The following is an 18,436-nucleotide window of genomic DNA, read 5'->3' as shown; positions in this document are numbered from 1 at the left end:
ATTTTAATGAACATTTACAGAGATTTTGTACTTCCACTCATTCATTGTTGCACTAATAGTTAATGTTGTTGTTGATTGCCTTCGAGTCGAGCATGACTCATAGCGACCCTAAGAAGAAAAGGCCTAAAACCTTTCTATCAACATTTATCAAAGTTCATAGAGTTTCCAGAAGCACGTTGTTTAGGAAGTAGATGCCACTCCTACTTTATATCTCAAGAAAGCTTGTAATTTACTGGTTTCCACTGTTCTAAAAAAAATCTGTACTTTAAAAAGGAGAAACTAAAGAGTTTTTATTTTGTTGTCAGTGTTAGCTGCCACTGAGGCAGTCCTCTGCAATTTAGGGCAAGTATAAGCAATGTTGTATCATTTCTGTTCTCACCCATAAATAAAAACTAAATTTTATTAGACATCTATTCTCTATCCCTTTCTCTAGCTCTCAAATGATCAAATTGAGTTCACATTTTACTTCATCACATGGATTGCTGCATTCTATGTATAAACAAATGTCTCTTTCATTTAAAGATATTCCCACAGAGGGAATGAGATATTTCAGAGAGTGGTTTCCCAGATAACCGATATATCATCAGAACAGGGCAAGGAAACCTTGTATGGTTCAAAATTGTTAAGGGTGTACACCAGGGATGTGTCTGGTCTCCATACATTTTCAATCTATATTGAAAACAGATTATTCGGGAGGTTGGGCTGTATGAGGAGAAATGTGGCATCAGCATTAGAGGAAGATTCATCAACAATCTGAATTACGCAGATAACACAACCCTGCTTGCTGAAACTGAGGAGGACCTGAAGTACTTTCTACAGAATGTCAAAGACTGCAGCCTTCAATATGGATAGAAGCTCAGTATCAAGAAAACAAAGATTCTCACCCTTGGGCCAATTGAAAGCATCATGATAGATGGTGAAGAGGTTGAGATTTTTAGCAGTTTTAGTTTGCTTGGCTCTACAATCAACACTCTTGGCACCAGCAGCCAGGAAATTGAAAAGATTTATTGTGATGGGAAAGTTTGCTGTTAGAGACCTCTCTAAAATACTGAAAAGCAATGATGTCACTCTAGAGACTAAGGTGTGCTTGATACAGGCCATGGTCTTCGCAATCACTTGCTATGCATCAGAGAGCTGGAAAATGACTAGGGATGATAGGAGGAGAATTGATGCCTTTGAGCTGTGGTGCTAGAGAAGAGTATTGAATATACCATGGACTGCTAAGAGAACAAACAGGTTTGTTCTGGATAGGGTTAAACCAGGCTGTTCCTTGGAGGAAAGGATTCTGAAGCCTTATCTGACATACTTTGCACATGTTGCAAGTAGGAACGAGTCCTTGGAAAGGCATGTCATGGTTGGGAGGGTGGAGGGACAGCGCAGGAGAGGAAGAATCTCCATGAGGTAGATTGATTCAGTGACTGGGGAATGTGGGTAAGTGTTTCAGAGACAGTGAGATTGGCACAGAATGGAGCAGGGTTTAGGGCTGTTGTACAAAGACTCGCTATGAGTCACAGGTGACTTGACAGCACATAACAACAAAAACAACATAATTTTAAAAGCATTAAAATGTTAACTCTTTCTAAAAAATAATAAAAACTTTCCAGCTTTTTAAGATAAAATATATCGATCTTGATAATATGACCTATCAAACTAGTTTCTTTAGGACTGCCTGGTTATAGTTCTAAAACTTAACACAGTGCTGTCTGCAGGCACTTTTGTGGACTGGATACACTCTGGGACTAACAAGGCTCTCTTGCTGCTAGAACTTTGATTATGGATTTAATTCCATGATTTAGATGCACTTTTTTTCAAGGTCTGGAAGTAGAAGTGAGAGAGAAGTTATTTCTCTTGTTATGGTTTAATGAATTCTACTTCCTTAGTAGTATTCCAGAATCCACCCACCAGCTACCCACATTTGGAAAGGCTGTGCAGTAATAGGAACAACGTGACAGGGTCTTCATTTCAGCTTTCTGGTCCACAAGCCATCTTGTGACTCAAAGCGACTCTATGTACAACAGCTCTGAACTCTGCTTTATCCTGGGCCAAATTTCTTGCCTCTGACACACCTAACTCCACTACTCCAGTCACTGAGTCAATGCATCTCATCAAAGGTCTTCCTCTCTTGAGCTGTCCCTCCACATTCTCAAGCATGACATCCTCTCCAAAGACTGGTCCCTCCTTGCAACATGCCCAAAGTTTGTCAGATGAAATCTTCAGAATCCTTGCCTCCAAGGAGCAGCCTGGTTTCATCCTCTCTAGGACAAATCTGTTTGTTCTCCTAGCATTCTGTGGTATATTCAATAATCTTCTCTATCACCACAGCTCAAAGGCATCAATTCTTTTCCTAGTATCCCTAAGTCATTGTCCAGTTCTCTGATGCATAGCAAGTAATTGCAAAGACTATGGCCTGGATCAGGCACGCCTTAGTCTCCAGACTGATATCATTGCTCTTTAGTACTCTGGGAAGGTCCCTGACAGAATTTTCCAGTGAAATTTGTCTTTTTTAATTTTTTAAATAAAATTTTTTATTCTAATTGTAATTTAAGAAAAGTTTACAGAAAAGTTAGATTTTCATTTATTCATTGTACATTTTACCCTCTCTCTCCCTCACATCCCCTTCCCCAAGCAGCCTTTTTTTCACTAGTTTATTTACAAAATTCTAATACAAATTTGAACAAATTCTTTCCATTTCCCTCACCCCCAGCCCATCAAATTGAACAATCCAAATTGATTAATCCCCTCTTCCCCAAGTGCATCCACATCCCTCTGCTTCCAGCCTCTCCCACCCATCTTAGATCCTTATACTTCTTCTACGATAATGGTCTTATAAAATATTTATCCTTTTGGGACTGAGTTACTTCACTCAGCATAATGCTCTCCAGTCCCTCGCATGTTAGGTAACAATTTACAAAGTTACTGGTCATGCATGCTGCATAGTATTCCAATGTGTGAATGTACCATAATTGCTCAATTCATTCACATGGAAACAGCCCAGATTTCCATCCAACCACAAATGAACATTGGTGTACAAATCTCAGTTTGTGCCTCAGTTCTCATATTCTCAGGGTCTATCCAAGTAGTGGAATAGCTGGATCATATGGAATTTTTATATTCAAGTTTTTGAGGAAGCACTAAACTGCCTTCCAGAATGGTTGCACCATTTCACAATCCCACCCGCAATGTAAAAGAGTTCCTTTCTCGCCACATCCTCTCCAACATCTATTACTTGTTGCGCTGTAAAACTTTGCCACTCTTTCTGGAGTGAGATGGTACTTCATTGCATCTCTCTTATTGGCAGTGATTTGGAGCATTTCTTCATGTGTCTGTTTGCCATTAGAATACCTTCCTCTGTGAAAATTATTTCCATGTCTTTTGCCTGTTTTGTAATTGGGTTATCAGTCTTTTTCTTGTGGGGGCCCAGGAGTATGCTGTAAACTTTTGTTATAAGACTCTTGTCTGAGATGGTATTACCAAATGTTTGCTCCCAGTCTGTAGGTCTTCTTTTCACCTTGTTGGAAAAGTTTTTAACGTGCACAAAGATTTAATCTTTAGAAGAGCCCATGCATCAATTTTATCCTCTTTAGACTGTGCATTTCTGGTTGTATTTGGCCGTGTCTTTATACCTTGGACTAGCGCTTGAAAGCTTGATCCCAGTTTGTCTCTTATGAATGTTATAGTTTGGGGCTTTGCTCCAAGGTCTCTGATACCTTGTGTTGATTTTTGTGTATGGTGTGAGATGTGGATCTTGTTTCAGCTTTCTGCAGGCAGAAGTCCAGTTTTGCCAGCACCATTTGTTGAAGAGGTTTTCATTTTCCCGTTTGATATCTTTGATTTCCTTGTCGAATATCAGTTGACCATAGATAGCTGGGTCTATTTCTGGGTTCTCAATTCTGTTCCATTGGTCTATGTGCCTGTCATTGTACCAGTACCATGCTTTTTGGTTACCACTGCTGTGTTGTAGGATTTGAGGTCAGGAAGTGCTATGGCTCCAACCTCATTTTTGTTTCTCAGAAGTATTTTGCTCGAATCCACCAGATGCTCTGCTGGAGAAGGAGGGACCATCTCCTCCTGTACCAGTCAGATCCGATTTGATGGTACACACACACACACACACACACACACGAAGTGTCTTGCTTATTTACAGTCTCCCATTTCTCCAAACAAATCTGATAATTTCCCTTTCAATCTCCTTGTAAAATGAATTTGGTATCTGGATTGGGATTGTACAGAACATGAAAATAGCTTTTGGTAGGATTGTCATTTTCACCATACTGAGTCTTCCTATCCATGAATAGGACACATTTTCCCATTTCTTTAGGTCTTATTGTGTTTTTCAGAAATGCTCTGTAGTTTTCTTTGTGTAGGTCTCTTGTTTAACAAAAGAAAGAAAAGACACAGATAACTCGATTAAGAAATGACAGAGGTAACATCACAACAGAACCAGAGGAAATTAAATTGATAGTATCAGAATACTATGAAAAGCTATACTCTGATAAATTTGAAAACCTAGAGGAAATGGACATATTCCTTGAAATGCATCCTCTGCCCAAATTGACAAGGACAAATACAGAACACTTGGACAGACCTATCACAAGAGAAAAAATTGAAAAAACTTCCCCATAAGAAAAGTCCTGGACCAGACAGCTTCACAGCTGAATTCTATCAAGCATTCAGAGAGGATTTAGCACCCATTCTACTTAAATTATTCCAAAAGAATTGAAAAAGAAGCAACACTTCCAGAGTCATTCTATGAAGCAAGCATAACCCTAATACCAAAGCCAGGCAAAGATATTCCTAAGAAATAAAACTTCAGACCAATATCTCTCATGAATATAAATGCAAAAATCCTTAACAAAATCCTAGCCAATAGAATCCAAAAGCACATAAAAAAAATAATTCACCATGATCAAGTGGAATTCATAAAAGGTATGCAGGATGGTTCAAAATAAGAAAAACAATCAAGAATAACAAGAACCATATGATCTTAGCAATTGATGCAGAAAAGGCATCTAACAAAATCCAACACCCCTTCCTGATAAAGACACTCAGCAAAATTGGAATAGAAGGGAATTTCCTACATAGTGAAAAGTACATATGCAAAGCCAAGAGCCAACATCATTCTCAATGGAGAAAGACTAAAAACATTTTCCTTGCAAAGACCAGACAAGGATGCCCACTGTCCCCCCTTCTTTTAAATATTGTATTGGAAGTGCTTTCTAGGGCAATATGACAAGAGAAAGAAATAAAAGGCATCCAGATTGGTTAAACTGTCACAGTATGCAGATGGTAAGATAGTGTACACAGAAAAGCCCAATTACTCAACAAAAAACTGTTAAGAGTTAATAGACCAGTTTAGTAGAGTGGCAGGATATAAGATCAATATCCAAAAATTAATAGGATTCCTCTACAATAACAAAGAGAACTCAGAGATGGAAATAAAGACAACAATACCACTTATAATAGCCAACCACAAATTGAGATACTTGGGAGTGAATGCAATTTGTCTTTTGTTCTCCTGACTGCTGATATCAATAAAGTTGATTGTGGAGTCAAGCAAACTGAGTCTGTTAACAATCTCAATCTCTTCATCACTGTCTATCACAATGCTGCCAATCAACCCAGTAATGAGAATCTTTGTTTTCTTGATGTTGAGCTTCAACCTATTATTATTACTATTACTACTACTACTACTATTTTTGCCATTCTAGTAACCATGAAGTGATCATTTATGCCATTGAACATCTTATCATATGCTTAATGGCCTATGGTTTTAGGATTGAGATTCCTTTTTTTTGACATAAATGTCTATTCAGAGGGCACATTCATGAATCCATTTCCCTTATATGAGCAGCCTTAGAGACAGGAGCTTCATTGGAGGGTCAGTCCCATCCTGTTCTGGGATTAATTCCTGAAGGCTTGTTCCTTTAGCCCTCTCAACCATTTCTAAACATCTGATTTCCTGGATTCAAGTCTTTCCTACTATAAGTATCTAGAGTATTTTATTTCCAACGTTAAACATTGATATTATTATTATGTGACGTTGAATTGGAACTGACTTATAGAAGACCCTCAGAGGCAGTAAGCTGCACAAGAGGGACTTTCCCCCCCAGAGCTACTAGGGGATTTGAACTGCAAGACTTTGGGTTGGCAGCAAAACTCCTTACCACTAGACCACCCTTAAATATACTATTGAGGGTATTTGTTGTTTCTTAATTTATGACTGTGCTCTGGATAGCAACTTGAAGTTGTTAGAAAGCTAGGTCTTGTTCACTATGCTAGTAATTACACATGGGAACTCTGGTGGCCTGCTGCCAACTCAAAGTTGACCCCTCTCTGGCAGTTGGACTCTATAAGTGCTTCCACAAGAGACAGATGGGCAATCTCCTCCCATGTGATTTCCAGTCTGAAAACCTGCTGGAGGGTGTTGGTTCCAACTTGCTGGCAGTGAGAATTTACATGTATTAGTTTTGTGTTGATGCCATAAAAAATTAATACTGAGTAAGTGCCTTTAAAAACATTACCATTGTATAGGTCAGAAGTACAACATGGGTCTTAGCTGATAGGGTTATCTTCCTTCTGGGGTACCTGAGGGAAGGATATCTTGTTGTTAGGTTGTTGGCAGAATTCCTTTACTTATGATTTTAGAATTGATATTCCTATTCTTTTGACATAAGAAAGGTGATGGTGGGGTGGAGTGGCTGTGCCTTTCACTGATCCACAAGGAGGAACAGTCCCTATCCACAACCTCCACAGCACTGAATTGACTTCCCTGGGGTCAGACATGCTCCTATGCTCTCAAAACCTATTTTTACTAATTTTAATGCCAGTCATCCCTCCAGAGGTTCTGACTACGCAATTACTGGGCCTGGTAATTCAATGCAATGACCACAAAGACCTCACAAATCTATACTCCTATTATGGAGTCTACTGGACAAGTTAACAGGTTACAATTCAAATTGGAAACAGGATGCAATTCTTCAATGAGATCAGCTTCTTAGGCATGCCTGCAGATCCTTGGACTTTCAGGCTCATGGCCTTAGGCCAGTGTTACAAAGTTCTCCTAGCCCTACCAACTATGGTGTTTCCACACTCCACCTCATCCCAAGTCTTCCCAGAAAGCTTGAGTGAACTCCCTGGCTCTGCGTCCACTGAGCAGCAGTCTCTGCTCAGTTCTGTCTCGTGGTGGATTTCTAGTTGTCCACTGTCACTGCTGTGATGTCTAGATCTCAATTGGTTGCAGTCTCACACAAGAATCTCTGCTTCTTTCTTGTTGGCAGCAAGATTCCCTTTTTATGTCTCTAAACCACCTCAATTTAAACTTAGCAAGATAGAAACATTGACCAGCCCCAGGAAGAGTTTACACATCCTGTTTGCATGTTCTTACCAAGCTATGCGGCAAAGACCACGGCATGGGCTAGGAAAGCCTTGTGAACAATAACCCCTCTCTAACATCACACAAAACTTCAAGCAGGATTTAGAAAAGGCTTCGGCACTAGGGATATCAATGCTGACGATGTCAGATGGATATGGCTGAAAGTAAAGAATACCAGACGAATATCTGTTTGTGCTTTATTGACTACGCAAAGGCATTTGACTGTGTGCATCACAACAAGTTGTGGCTGACATTGAGAAGAATGAAAATCCCAGAGCATTTAATTGTGCTCGTGCAGAACCTATACCTAGACCAGCAGGCTGTTGTGTGAACAGAGTAGGAGAACACTGCATGGTTTCAAAACTGGGAAGGGAATGCATCAGGGTTGTAGTCTCTCTCCATAGCTATTCCATCTGTATGCTGAGAAAATTATTTGAGAAGCTGAAATCTATGAAGAGGAATGTGGCATGAAGACTGGAGGAAGACTCATCAATAACCTGCATTATGCACATGACACAAGCATGAGGAGGACTTGAAGTACTTGTTGCAGAAGATTAAGGAATGCAGTCTTCAATGTGGATTGCATCCCAGTGTCAAGAAAACAAAGATTCTGACCAGTGGACTGATGGGCAACATCATGATGGATGATGAAGAGATTGAAACTGTCAACAATTTCATCTTACTTGGATTCGCAATTAACACCTTTGGTACCAGAGTCAGGAAATAAGGATACACACTGCACTGGGTAAGTTAGGGACCTCTCCAAATTATTGAGAAGTAATGATGTCAGTTTTAGGCCATGGCCTTTCTGATCACTTGCTTTGCCTCTGAAAGCTGGACAATTAATAAGGATGACAGAAGAGGAATTAATACCTTTGAGCTGTGGTGTTACAGAAGAGCACTGAATATTCCATGGATGGACAAGCGAACAAACAAATATGTCTTGGAGAGGGAGTAGTCAGAGTGTCCTTTGGAGGTAAAGATGATGAGACTTTGCTTCACATACTTCAGGCATGGAGTATTAGAGTATTTTTAGGAATTATACAAAAATAGCAAATGATATTTGCTGATTTTATCTGAAACAGGATAAGAGTTCACTCTGAAGAGGACCAGGACTTACACATTTTCTCCTGAAGGTTTTCCCATTCCCTTGTTCCTTCCTTTCAGCTGTACAAAGAAGATACATATACAGATATCTAATCTTGTCTCTTTTCAGTATAAAAGACAGGTGAATATAGGGGCAAGCACATAAAAGCATGCAAACAACATATGCAAGCAAATCTTCAGTAAAGACAGTGAATATCTACTGCCTTCCTATTAATAATTACACTAAAGCCTCACTCTACTCACTGACGTTGACTCAGAACTGACTCATAGCTGACCCATCATTGATTGGGTTTCCAGGTTGCAAAGTGGAAGGGAGGAAACTAATCATCTTTCTCTCACAAAGCAGTTGACAGATTCAAACCAGAGAAATGGGAACTATGATTTAGCAGAGCCACTCCCTATCAACTAGGCCACCAGAGCTGCCTCATTCTAAAGTTAAGTGGTATTTTTCCCTTTTCAGATCATATTCTCATTCACCAAAGATATTATAAACTGTAAAATCTATGTTGCTATGAGTTTTCCAATCACAATTCATTTGAGAGGAGCTCTGGTGGCACAGTAGGAACTGAGCTTCTAAGCCAAAAACGAGGCTCTCTGGCAGTTCTAATACACTAGTAGCTCTGAGGGCGAAAGATAGCAATCTCTTCTCATGTAATTAACAACCTTGAAAACCCAATGTAGGATCAGCTATGAGTTAGGTCCAATTACACATAAGCCTTTCAAAGAATTCATATCTAATTTTTAAAAAGACACAGTATTTATTTCTTTATATAGTACTTTATTTCATACCCTTTCAAAGGATTCATATATAATTTTTCAAAAAGACATAGTATTTATTTCTTTGCTTTTTTTCATCTGAATGTACTCTAACTATCCTCATCTTCTTTACCTTCCGGCTGCTGGTAGGGACACAGGATGGTCAATCAGGTATTTGAACTTGTTCCTTCTCACAGGGTGATGCCAGACGTGGTCTACTGAGCGCATCAGGCTACCCTAAGAAAATGCAAAATTGCATGAATATACAGCAGAGGGCGCTCGAGTAAAGCAGAATCTATTTGTAATACCTGACCAAGTACATTAAGGATATTCTAAGGGCTCAAGCGTGCTGGAGATGGTGAGGACGGCAGGGCAAGGCTCAGAGGGCCTCTATGAACTGCAGTTGGCTCAAAAGCACATAACTTCAACATAGGGAAAGAGAGCAAAATTTTTATTCCATAATGTGGAGAATTAAACTAGAACAATTCAATAGTAAAAGAAAAATAACAATAGAATACAAATGTAATCAACAACTTGTGCGTCAGCTAGTATTAATGTGTAGCTGTTAATTCTAACTTTAGCTTGAATTAAAGGATTTGGGGGGACCAATTAATTTATTGCTAGTTTTTAAATGTCTTTAAACAGATGCAACAATAATGGAAGTCTAGGCCATGGGGCCATATTTATCTGTGTTCCTATGGAAACCATTTAAATATTTGTTTTATACACATTTTTAATAACTTCTCACACATGCTACTAAAGAATGCACCCAGCCGCTGAGCAAGCATTTGTAGCTTGTTCAGGGGCAGAATGGGCCAAATGTTAGTGTTGTGACCTGCTTTAAAAATAAAGTAACTTAGGGGGGAAACTACAAATGATGAATAATGATTTAGGAAAGGAGCCTGGGAGGGATGATAGTTAAATACTCAACTGGTAGCCAGAAGACTGGGAGATCAAACCTACCCAGAGGTGCCTTGGGAGAAAGGTCGGGCAGTAAGTTTCTCAAAGGTCCCAGCCTTAAAAACCCTGTAGAGCAGTTCAGCCATGAACAGGGCATTGGCATGAGCTGAATCAATGTGGCAGCAACTAACAATGACAACTTTGGTAAATTTACATAAAAACGAATCATTAAAATAGTCAAGCATTTGCCTTGGACTTTAATTTTCAATCTAAGAAATTAAAAAATGAAAGCTATCTATCTATCTATCTATCTATCTACCTACCTACCTATCTACCTTTACTAAATATTTATTAAAATACTGTAAAAAATTAGTGTTTCCAAGAACTCTACATATATATTCAAACATACCTTTGGGCTTTTACTTTTCTTAGGAGGAAGTAAGTTTTCAGGACAAGCACCAGCATTAGCTGCAGAGGTCAGAGAAAGAAGAAATTCCTCTGGTATGGAATCATTCTGGAGTGAAGTAGGAAGTGGTTTTGAATGATCCACCAAATATTTTTTCTCTCTCAGTTCAGGAAGTCCTGAAAACCCAATGGGAAAGAACAGTTTTTTACAGAGTTAGTTGGAATTTCCTGGCCAATTTCAAGAATGTTTCTAATAGAAATAAACACTGCTTCTACTGATGAGAATCCTAACAAACAATATTTAAAACACAATGATCACCCAGTCAAGGGAAAAAAACACACCCAATATATTCCCCTCACCAATTAGATAGAAGCTAAAAAATTCATGTACCAACATCAACCTTCATGATCTCAAATCCAAAGTTAAGATATTCACTTCCCTCGCTCAATTAACTTGGATAGGGGTGTGTGTATATGTTTGTGTGTGTTGTACTGTGTAGTTGGATCTGACCTGACCCTTTGGTGGGATTTCAGAGGAAGTTAATCATATGGGAGGAGATTTCTCATCCTTCTTCCTCAGAGCAGCTGATGAATTTAAACCTTGCACCTTCAGGACTGCAGTACAGCTTCTTGTCACTAGGCCATCAGAGCTCCAGTTTCAAAGTACAGGGATATTTGTTTTCCTCTGTGATGTGAAAATTATTCCAAAAGCTAACAATTATTTAGTAATTTTTCACTCTATATGTTTAAAGAAGGATTCATTTGGTTGAGACATTTATAGAAGAGATCTGAGTTGGGTTTCAAAGTAAGAGTAGAAACGAGATAGTTGGAAATGAAGACAGGATATTCTTGGAAAACTGGTGGTAAAAGAATGGTAAAAAGCTTGACTAGGACAGATTATAAAGGTTGGGAAAAGTTCTCTTACGAAGTTGGTCACAAGTGTGTTGACACTTATTCTTAAAGAACTCCCCAAGAGTCTATACCCCCTCACTTAAGATAGTATATATATTAATTTTTATAAGAAAGTATCCTATTTTCCCACAACTCAACTTATAGCCAAACAACAGACAGGCTTATAAAGTGATCAATACCATGAGTGAGGCATTCACTCCTTAGAATCACCAACTGTGCAAGATCAAAAGGGCAGCATTTGTCCAGGGATAAAGTTCAGAAGGTAGGGGGAAAAAAAGGCTAACTGAAAATGAAAAACAGGGAGAACATAGGGAGTGTAATCAATGCCATGAAATGTATATGAATTGTTATTTAGAAAACTGACTTGGTCTGTAAATTTTACACTCACAATTAAAAGTTTATAAAAATAAAGTATCATACTTTGATCATTATCAAAAGATTTAAAGGCTCATATTACCAAGATTCTATGAAGTCTCTTCTGACATCCATTTTGGATTTTTCTTTCTTCCCTGCTTACACTTTCTTTATGGCTGATATCCTTGATCTCATCACATAATTCATCCGGTCTTCAGTCATTAGTGTTCAATGTACAAAATCTATTATTTTTTTCTTTTTTTTATTAATTTCGTTTATTTTTCATTTCAATGAACATCTACAGAGATTTTGGAATTCCATTCATTCATTGTTGCACCCTTCTCCCCGCACAAACCCCTCCCCCACCCATTTGCTCCTCTCCTTGAAAAGCAAAAGAAAAACTCCCTCATTGGTACACAATCCCCCCCCAACCTCCCCAAACCCCACCCCCTACCCCCAAATATAATCCACTCTGCAACCCTCATTGCATACTCCTACGATAAAAATAATGCCCTAAAATATAATACTTTTAGACTATTCTCTCCCCCATAAACTTCAATGCCGTAAAACAAAATCTATTATTGTGATGGTTTTCAAATTCAGTTGGCATAAAATCAAGGTCTTCTTTTGCTTCTCATAGCCTTGTTTTAATTTTCTTCATTTTTAATTTGAACTGGTATATGAGTAATTGATAATACACTTCAAAGAAAGCCCATGGCCTTGTTTGCTGATGTTGAGCTTTGCCATCTACTCTTTCCAAAGATGCGGTCACTGATTTCTGTGTAGTCTGCCAGCAATGGTCCATGTGTATAGTTAGTTGTTGTCTATGTTTTTCAAAAAAGGAATTTGCTGTGAATAAACCATTTATTATACAAAATTTTATCATTCAAAATCCAGTCTCATTTTTGTCACCAAGGCTGTATTTCCAATTACCAGGTTTTTTCAAACTAATGCATTCCACTCATCAATTATTTTTAACACTTCTTGCACCAAAATGTAAAGAAGTCAAAACAAAGGGGAAGAAATGCTGGAGTGAGAAAACTGAAAAGAAGATTTCAAAGGGAAACTCTAAAAGGCAAAGCAAGTATTATAATGAAATGTGCAAGAGTTGCACTGAGAAAACCAAAAGGGAAGAATACAGTCAGCATTTTTCAAGCTAAAAGAGCTGAAGAACAAATTCAAGCTTCTAGTTGCAATACGGAAGGATTCTAGGGGGAAAATCTTGAATGTTGCAGGAAGCATTAAAAAAAAAGATGGAAGGGTGCTCGCTTCAGCAGCACATATACTAAAAAGTTAATGATACAGAGACTATTAGCATGGCATCTGCGCAGGATGACACTCCAAAAAAGATGGAAGGAACACACAGAGTTATTGCATTAAAAAGAACTGGTCAATACCAAATCATTTCAGAAAGTAGCATATGATCAAGGACTAGTGGCAACATAGGAAGAAGCTCAAGGTGCAAAGAAAAAAAAAGCTGGCATAAAGTAAGGCTCTGAGAATTGGCGGAATATCAATGGACATGTTTCAAGAAGCAGATGCAGCGCTGAACATGATTACCAGTTAATGCCAAGAAGTTTGGAAGACCTGGTCACCTCACTAGAAGAGATCCCTATCTGTACTCATGAAAAAGAAATATGATCCAATAGAGTATAGAAATTATTGAACAATATCATTACTATCACATACAAATAAAATTTCGCAGTTGATTATTTTAAAAGGGCTAGAATAAATACATGAACAGGGAACTGCTACAAATTCAAGCCAGATTCAGAGGAGGCCACGGCACAAGGGATATCACAGAAGAAGTCAGTTGGATCTTCGCTGAAAGAAGAGAATGTCAGAGTGGTAGATAAAAGAAATGTGAAAGATCCAGTGTGAAAAATAATGTATATGAACATGGTAATCAAATCAGTTGCTGTTGTGTTGTTGTTAGGTGCCGTCGAGTTGTAGACAACTCATAGCGACTCTATGAACAAAAGGCCTGAGCACTGTTCGTACACAGTTTCCAGAGGCAAGCCATTTCTGAAGTGGATGCCGCTCCTGCTTCCAGGCTTGTTTTAGTTGGGAAGCTCCAGCAAACAATGTCCATCATGGGTACCCATTACCACATTTGGCACATCAGTGTCACAGTGCTCAGCATCACAGCAACCACGAGTTACCTCTGTACAGCAACAAACAGACCAGTGCTATACTACCTAGAAGAATGTATCAAATTGGTATAAAATAAAAACTTTTATTTAAGAAAAAGAAAAACAAGAGAGAAGCAGCACAGTAACAGGGGCCTCCAGTCAATTCCCATTCAACTTGGAAGCAATCACAGACGTGTGCGTTCAGTAAAGACCAGAAGAACTGCCAGCAAAAGTGTGGGCTAAATAAAATGGTTGCTGTTTTGTTGTTACGTGCTGTCGAGGTGCTTGTGACTCATAGCAACCCTATGTACAATAGCCCTGAAACCTGCTCTATCCTGTGCCAACTTGACTGTCTCTGACACATTTACCTTCATTATTCCAGTCACTGAATCAATCCATCTCACTGAGGATCTTCCTCTCTTTCTCTGTCCCTCCACCCTTCCAAGCATGATGTCTGTCTCTAAAGACTGGTCCTTCCTTGCAACATACCTGGAGTATGTCAGACAAAGCCTCAGAATCCTTGTCTCTAAGGAACAGCCTGGTTTTACCCCCTCTAGGATGAACCTGTTTGTTGTCCTGGCAGTCCATGGTATATCCAACACACTTTTCCAGCACCACATTTCAAAAGCATCAATTATCTTTCTATCATCCCGAGTTATTGTCCAGTTCTCTGATGATTAGCAAGCAATTTCAAAGACTGTGGCCTGGATCAGGCGCTCTTTAGTCTCCAGATTGACATTGCTGTTCTTCAGTACTCTGGAGAGGTCCGTGACAGCAGACTTTCCCAATGCAATTTGTCTCTTGATTTCCTGGCTGCTGGTACCAAGATTGTTGACTGTGGAACCAAGCAAACTCAAGCTGTTAACAATCTCAATCTTTTCATCATCTATCATGATGCTGCCAATTGACCCAGTGGTGAGAATCTTTGTTTTCTTGATGTTGAGCTTCAATCCATATTGAAGGCAGCAGCTCTTGACCTCCGACCTTCCGTAGCAATCACTTCAGGTTCTCCTCAGTTTCTGCAAGCAGGGTTGTGTCATCTGCATAATACAGGTTGTTGATGAGTCTTCCTCCAATCCTGATGCCACATTCCTCCTCATACAGCCCAGCCTCCCAGATAATCTGTTCTGCATATAGACTGTAAAGTTATGGAGATAGGATACATCCCTGGCATATACTTTCCTAATTTTGAACCAAGCGGTGTTTCCTTGCTCCATTCTGACAACTACCTCCTGGTCCAAGTTTAGTTTCACATAAGCATGATCAAGTGTTCTGGGATTCCCATTCTTCTCAGTTAGCCACCGTTTTTCGTGAGTCCCACAGTCAAATGTCTTTGCATAGTCAATGAAACACAGATAGACATCCCTCTGGTACTATCTGCTTTCAGCCAAGATCCACCTAACATTAGCTATAATATCCTCAGTGCCACAGCTTCTTCTAAACCCAGCCTGAACATCTGGCAGTTCCCTGTTGACGTGTTGCTCCAGTCATTTTTGGATCATTTTCAGCAGAATCTTGCTCGCATGTGATAGTAATGATCTTGTTTGATAATTTCTGCACTCTGCCAGGTCACCTATTTTTAAAATGGAAACAAATATAGAGCTCTTCCGGTCAGTTGGCCAGGTGATTGTTCTCCAGATTTCTTGACACAACTTAGTGAGCACATCCAGGGCAGCATCTGCTTGTTGAAATATGTCAATTGGTATGGTGTCAATTCCTGGGGCCTTGTTTTTTGCCAATTCTTTCAGAGCAGCTTGAACTTCTTCATCACCACAGGATCTTGATCATATGTTGTTTCATGAAATTGTTATGTGTCAGTCAATTTCTTTTGTTACAATCACTCTATACTCCTTCCATCTTCTTTTAATGCGTTAAGCAGAATTAAGTATTGCAACTTGAGGCTTGAATTTGTTGTTGCTGTTTTAGATGACTAAAAAAGAAAAAGAGATGTTTACTTGTGTTTTTTTTTTATTGTATTATTTTTACGTGTACCATCAAATCAGATCTGACTGGTACAGGAGGAGACTGCCCCCTCCTTCTCCAGCAGAGCATCTGGTGGATTTGAACCGTGTATCTCTGGGATTGCAGTGCAGCGTCTTGTCACTAGGCCACCAGAGCTCCCTACTTGTGTTTTATTAACTATGTGGAGGCATCTGACTGGGTGGAACATAACAAATCATGTTTAATACTGAGAAGAATGGAAATCCCAGGACATTTAATTGTGTTTGTGGGAAACCTATTCAAAGACCAAGAAGTGGTTGTCCAAACAGAACAAGGAATGATTTAAAATCAGGAAAGATAGGAATCAGAGTTGTATCCTTTCTCCATATCCATTCAATACATATGCTGAGCAATTTAAAAAGTTGGACTACATGAATAGTGTGCCTTCAGGACTGAAGGAAAACTCAACAACCTGCATTATGCAGATGATACAACACTGCTTGCAGAAAATGCAGAAGACTTGAAGATTTGCTGTAGAATGTCAAAGCCTAGGATTTTCAATATAGATTACATCTCAACATCAATAAAACAAAAATCCTCACCACGTGACCAATAGGTAGCATCGTGATAAGATGGAGAAAAGACTGAAATTGTCAATGAAATAATTTTACTTAAATCTATAATCAACACTCATGATAATAATGGCAGTCAAGAAATCAAAATATGTTACTGCACTGGTAAAAACTGCTGTCAAAGACTTCTTTCTGGTAAGAGAAACGACATACTTTTAAACATTTTTTTAAAGTGTGTTTGTACCGTCAAATCAGATCTGACTTGTACAGCAACTGGTGGATTCGAACCACGTACCCCTGGGATTGCACTGCAGCTTCTTGCCAGCAGGCCCCCAGAGCTCCAGAGGATATGATTTTAAAGACTAAGATGTACTTAATCCAAGTCATAGTATTTTCCTCTGCTTTGTTTGCATATGAAAAGTTGGACAGTGAACAAGACCAAAAAAGAATCCATGTCTTTTAATTTTGGTGTTACGAAGAGTATCGAATACATCATGAACTGCCAAAACAACAAATATGTCATGGAAGATGTACAACCTGAGTACGCTAGTTGTTGGAGATAAGGATGGTGAAACTTCATCTTACATACTTTGAGCATGTTTTCAGGAGGGGCCAGTCCTTGGAAAAAAGACATCATGCTGGGGAAGGTAGACGCTCAGCAAAACTGAGGAGGATCTTCAATAAGCTGGATTAACGCAGTAACTGTAACAATAGGCTAGAGCGTGTCGAAGATCTGGCGAGGATGCTTCAGGTCAGGGCAAAGTTCTCATCTGTTGTTCTCAAGATTGCTCCAGTGATAGCTGATTCAATGGCACCTAACAACAATCCTGGAGAGCTCAGAACGGGGACAAGGAGGATGTATATCTCCCCTAGGAAGATGATGAGTTTAGAGAAAGCTTTAACATAAGATGGGCAGCTCCACGAGCTTGATGATTCTCTTTCTAGCACTCAACACTCATTGCTGCAGAGTCTAAACCAACTCATAGCAGATGTTTCACTGGATTTCTGAGGTTGAAAACTGCCTAAGAGGAAGCTTCTCAGAGATTCTGGTGAATTTAAACTGTCAAAGAGTCATGGCCTTTGGGTGAGCAATGCAATTCCCTAGAGACCACATTACCAGAGCTCCCTTTCCAGTTACTGTTGCTGCTGTTATATGATGTTAAGTCTCTTGTGACACCTAGCAATACTATGCACAATAGCTCTGCCCTATCCTGAACACCTACTCCCATTACCCCAGTTACTGTGTCAATTGATCTCATCTGGGGTCATCTTCTCTTGTGCTGTTCCTCTATCCTTCAAAGCATAATTCCTTCTCCAGACACTGGTCCTTCCTGCCACATACCCAAAGTTAAGTAAGACAGAGGTTCAAAATCCTTGTCTCCAAGGAACAATTTGGTTTCACCCTTTCCAGGACAGACCTATTTGTTCTTTTGGCAGACTTAGTAAGTTCAATACTTTTCTCCAGCACCACAACTCAACGGCATCAATTCTTCTTCTAACTTCCTTAGTCACTGTCCACCTCTGATGCCTGGCAAGTAACTGCAAAGACGATGGCTTGAGTCAGGCACACTTGAGTCTCTAGACTGTCATTGTTGCTCTTCAGCACTCTGGAGGGGTGCCTCACAGATTTTCCTAGTAACTCCTTAGGAATTAAAACCCTATGGAAGGAATTAATCCCAGTTAGAAAAATGACTAAAACACCTAAATTGGGTGCTAGGTTGCATACCTTTATTATTATTTGAAACCATTCCTTCAAGCAGAAACCAGACGGGGAAAAAAATACTATTTGTATCAAGCAAATCACCAAGGTGAATTTAAAACGATATAAAATTTAACAATACTGACCAGAAAATAATGTTCAATTACAGCCCTAGTGAAAACAGGGCTAAAAACAAAATATCGTAAAAGTAATGGCATTTGAAAGGCAAAGGACATACTGACAAAGGAGATTAATCAGAACTGGCTTTGACAAGCACTGTGGCAAT

At 39.2% G+C, this 18,436-nt stretch overlaps 1 protein-coding gene across 1 annotated transcript in view; it reads right to left on the bottom strand.

The window, feature by feature from the left end:
- The window catches only part of AXDND1 (axonemal dynein light chain domain containing 1), a 245,076-nt gene that overhangs the window by 224,205 nt on the left and 2,435 nt on the right, over positions 1–18,436 (bottom strand). The window contains exons 2-3 of the mRNA XM_006887769.1: positions 10,545–10,717; positions 9,369–9,472 (exon numbers count right to left, since the gene is read on the bottom strand). Of these exons, the coding sequence (XP_006887831.1) occupies positions 9,369–9,472; positions 10,545–10,717 (277 nt within the window). The remainder of the gene's footprint in view (positions 1–9,368; positions 9,473–10,544; positions 10,718–18,436) is intronic.

The sequence above is a fragment of the Elephantulus edwardii genome, unplaced genomic scaffold, assembly GCF_000299155.1.
Source record: "Elephantulus edwardii isolate Elephantulus edwardi_28Jun2011 unplaced genomic scaffold, EleEdw1.0 scaffold00061, whole genome shotgun sequence".
In the NCBI taxonomy this organism is placed as follows: Eukaryota; Metazoa; Chordata; class Mammalia; order Macroscelidea; family Macroscelididae; genus Elephantulus; species Elephantulus edwardii.
This window is presented reverse-complemented; position numbering and strand designations above follow the sequence as displayed.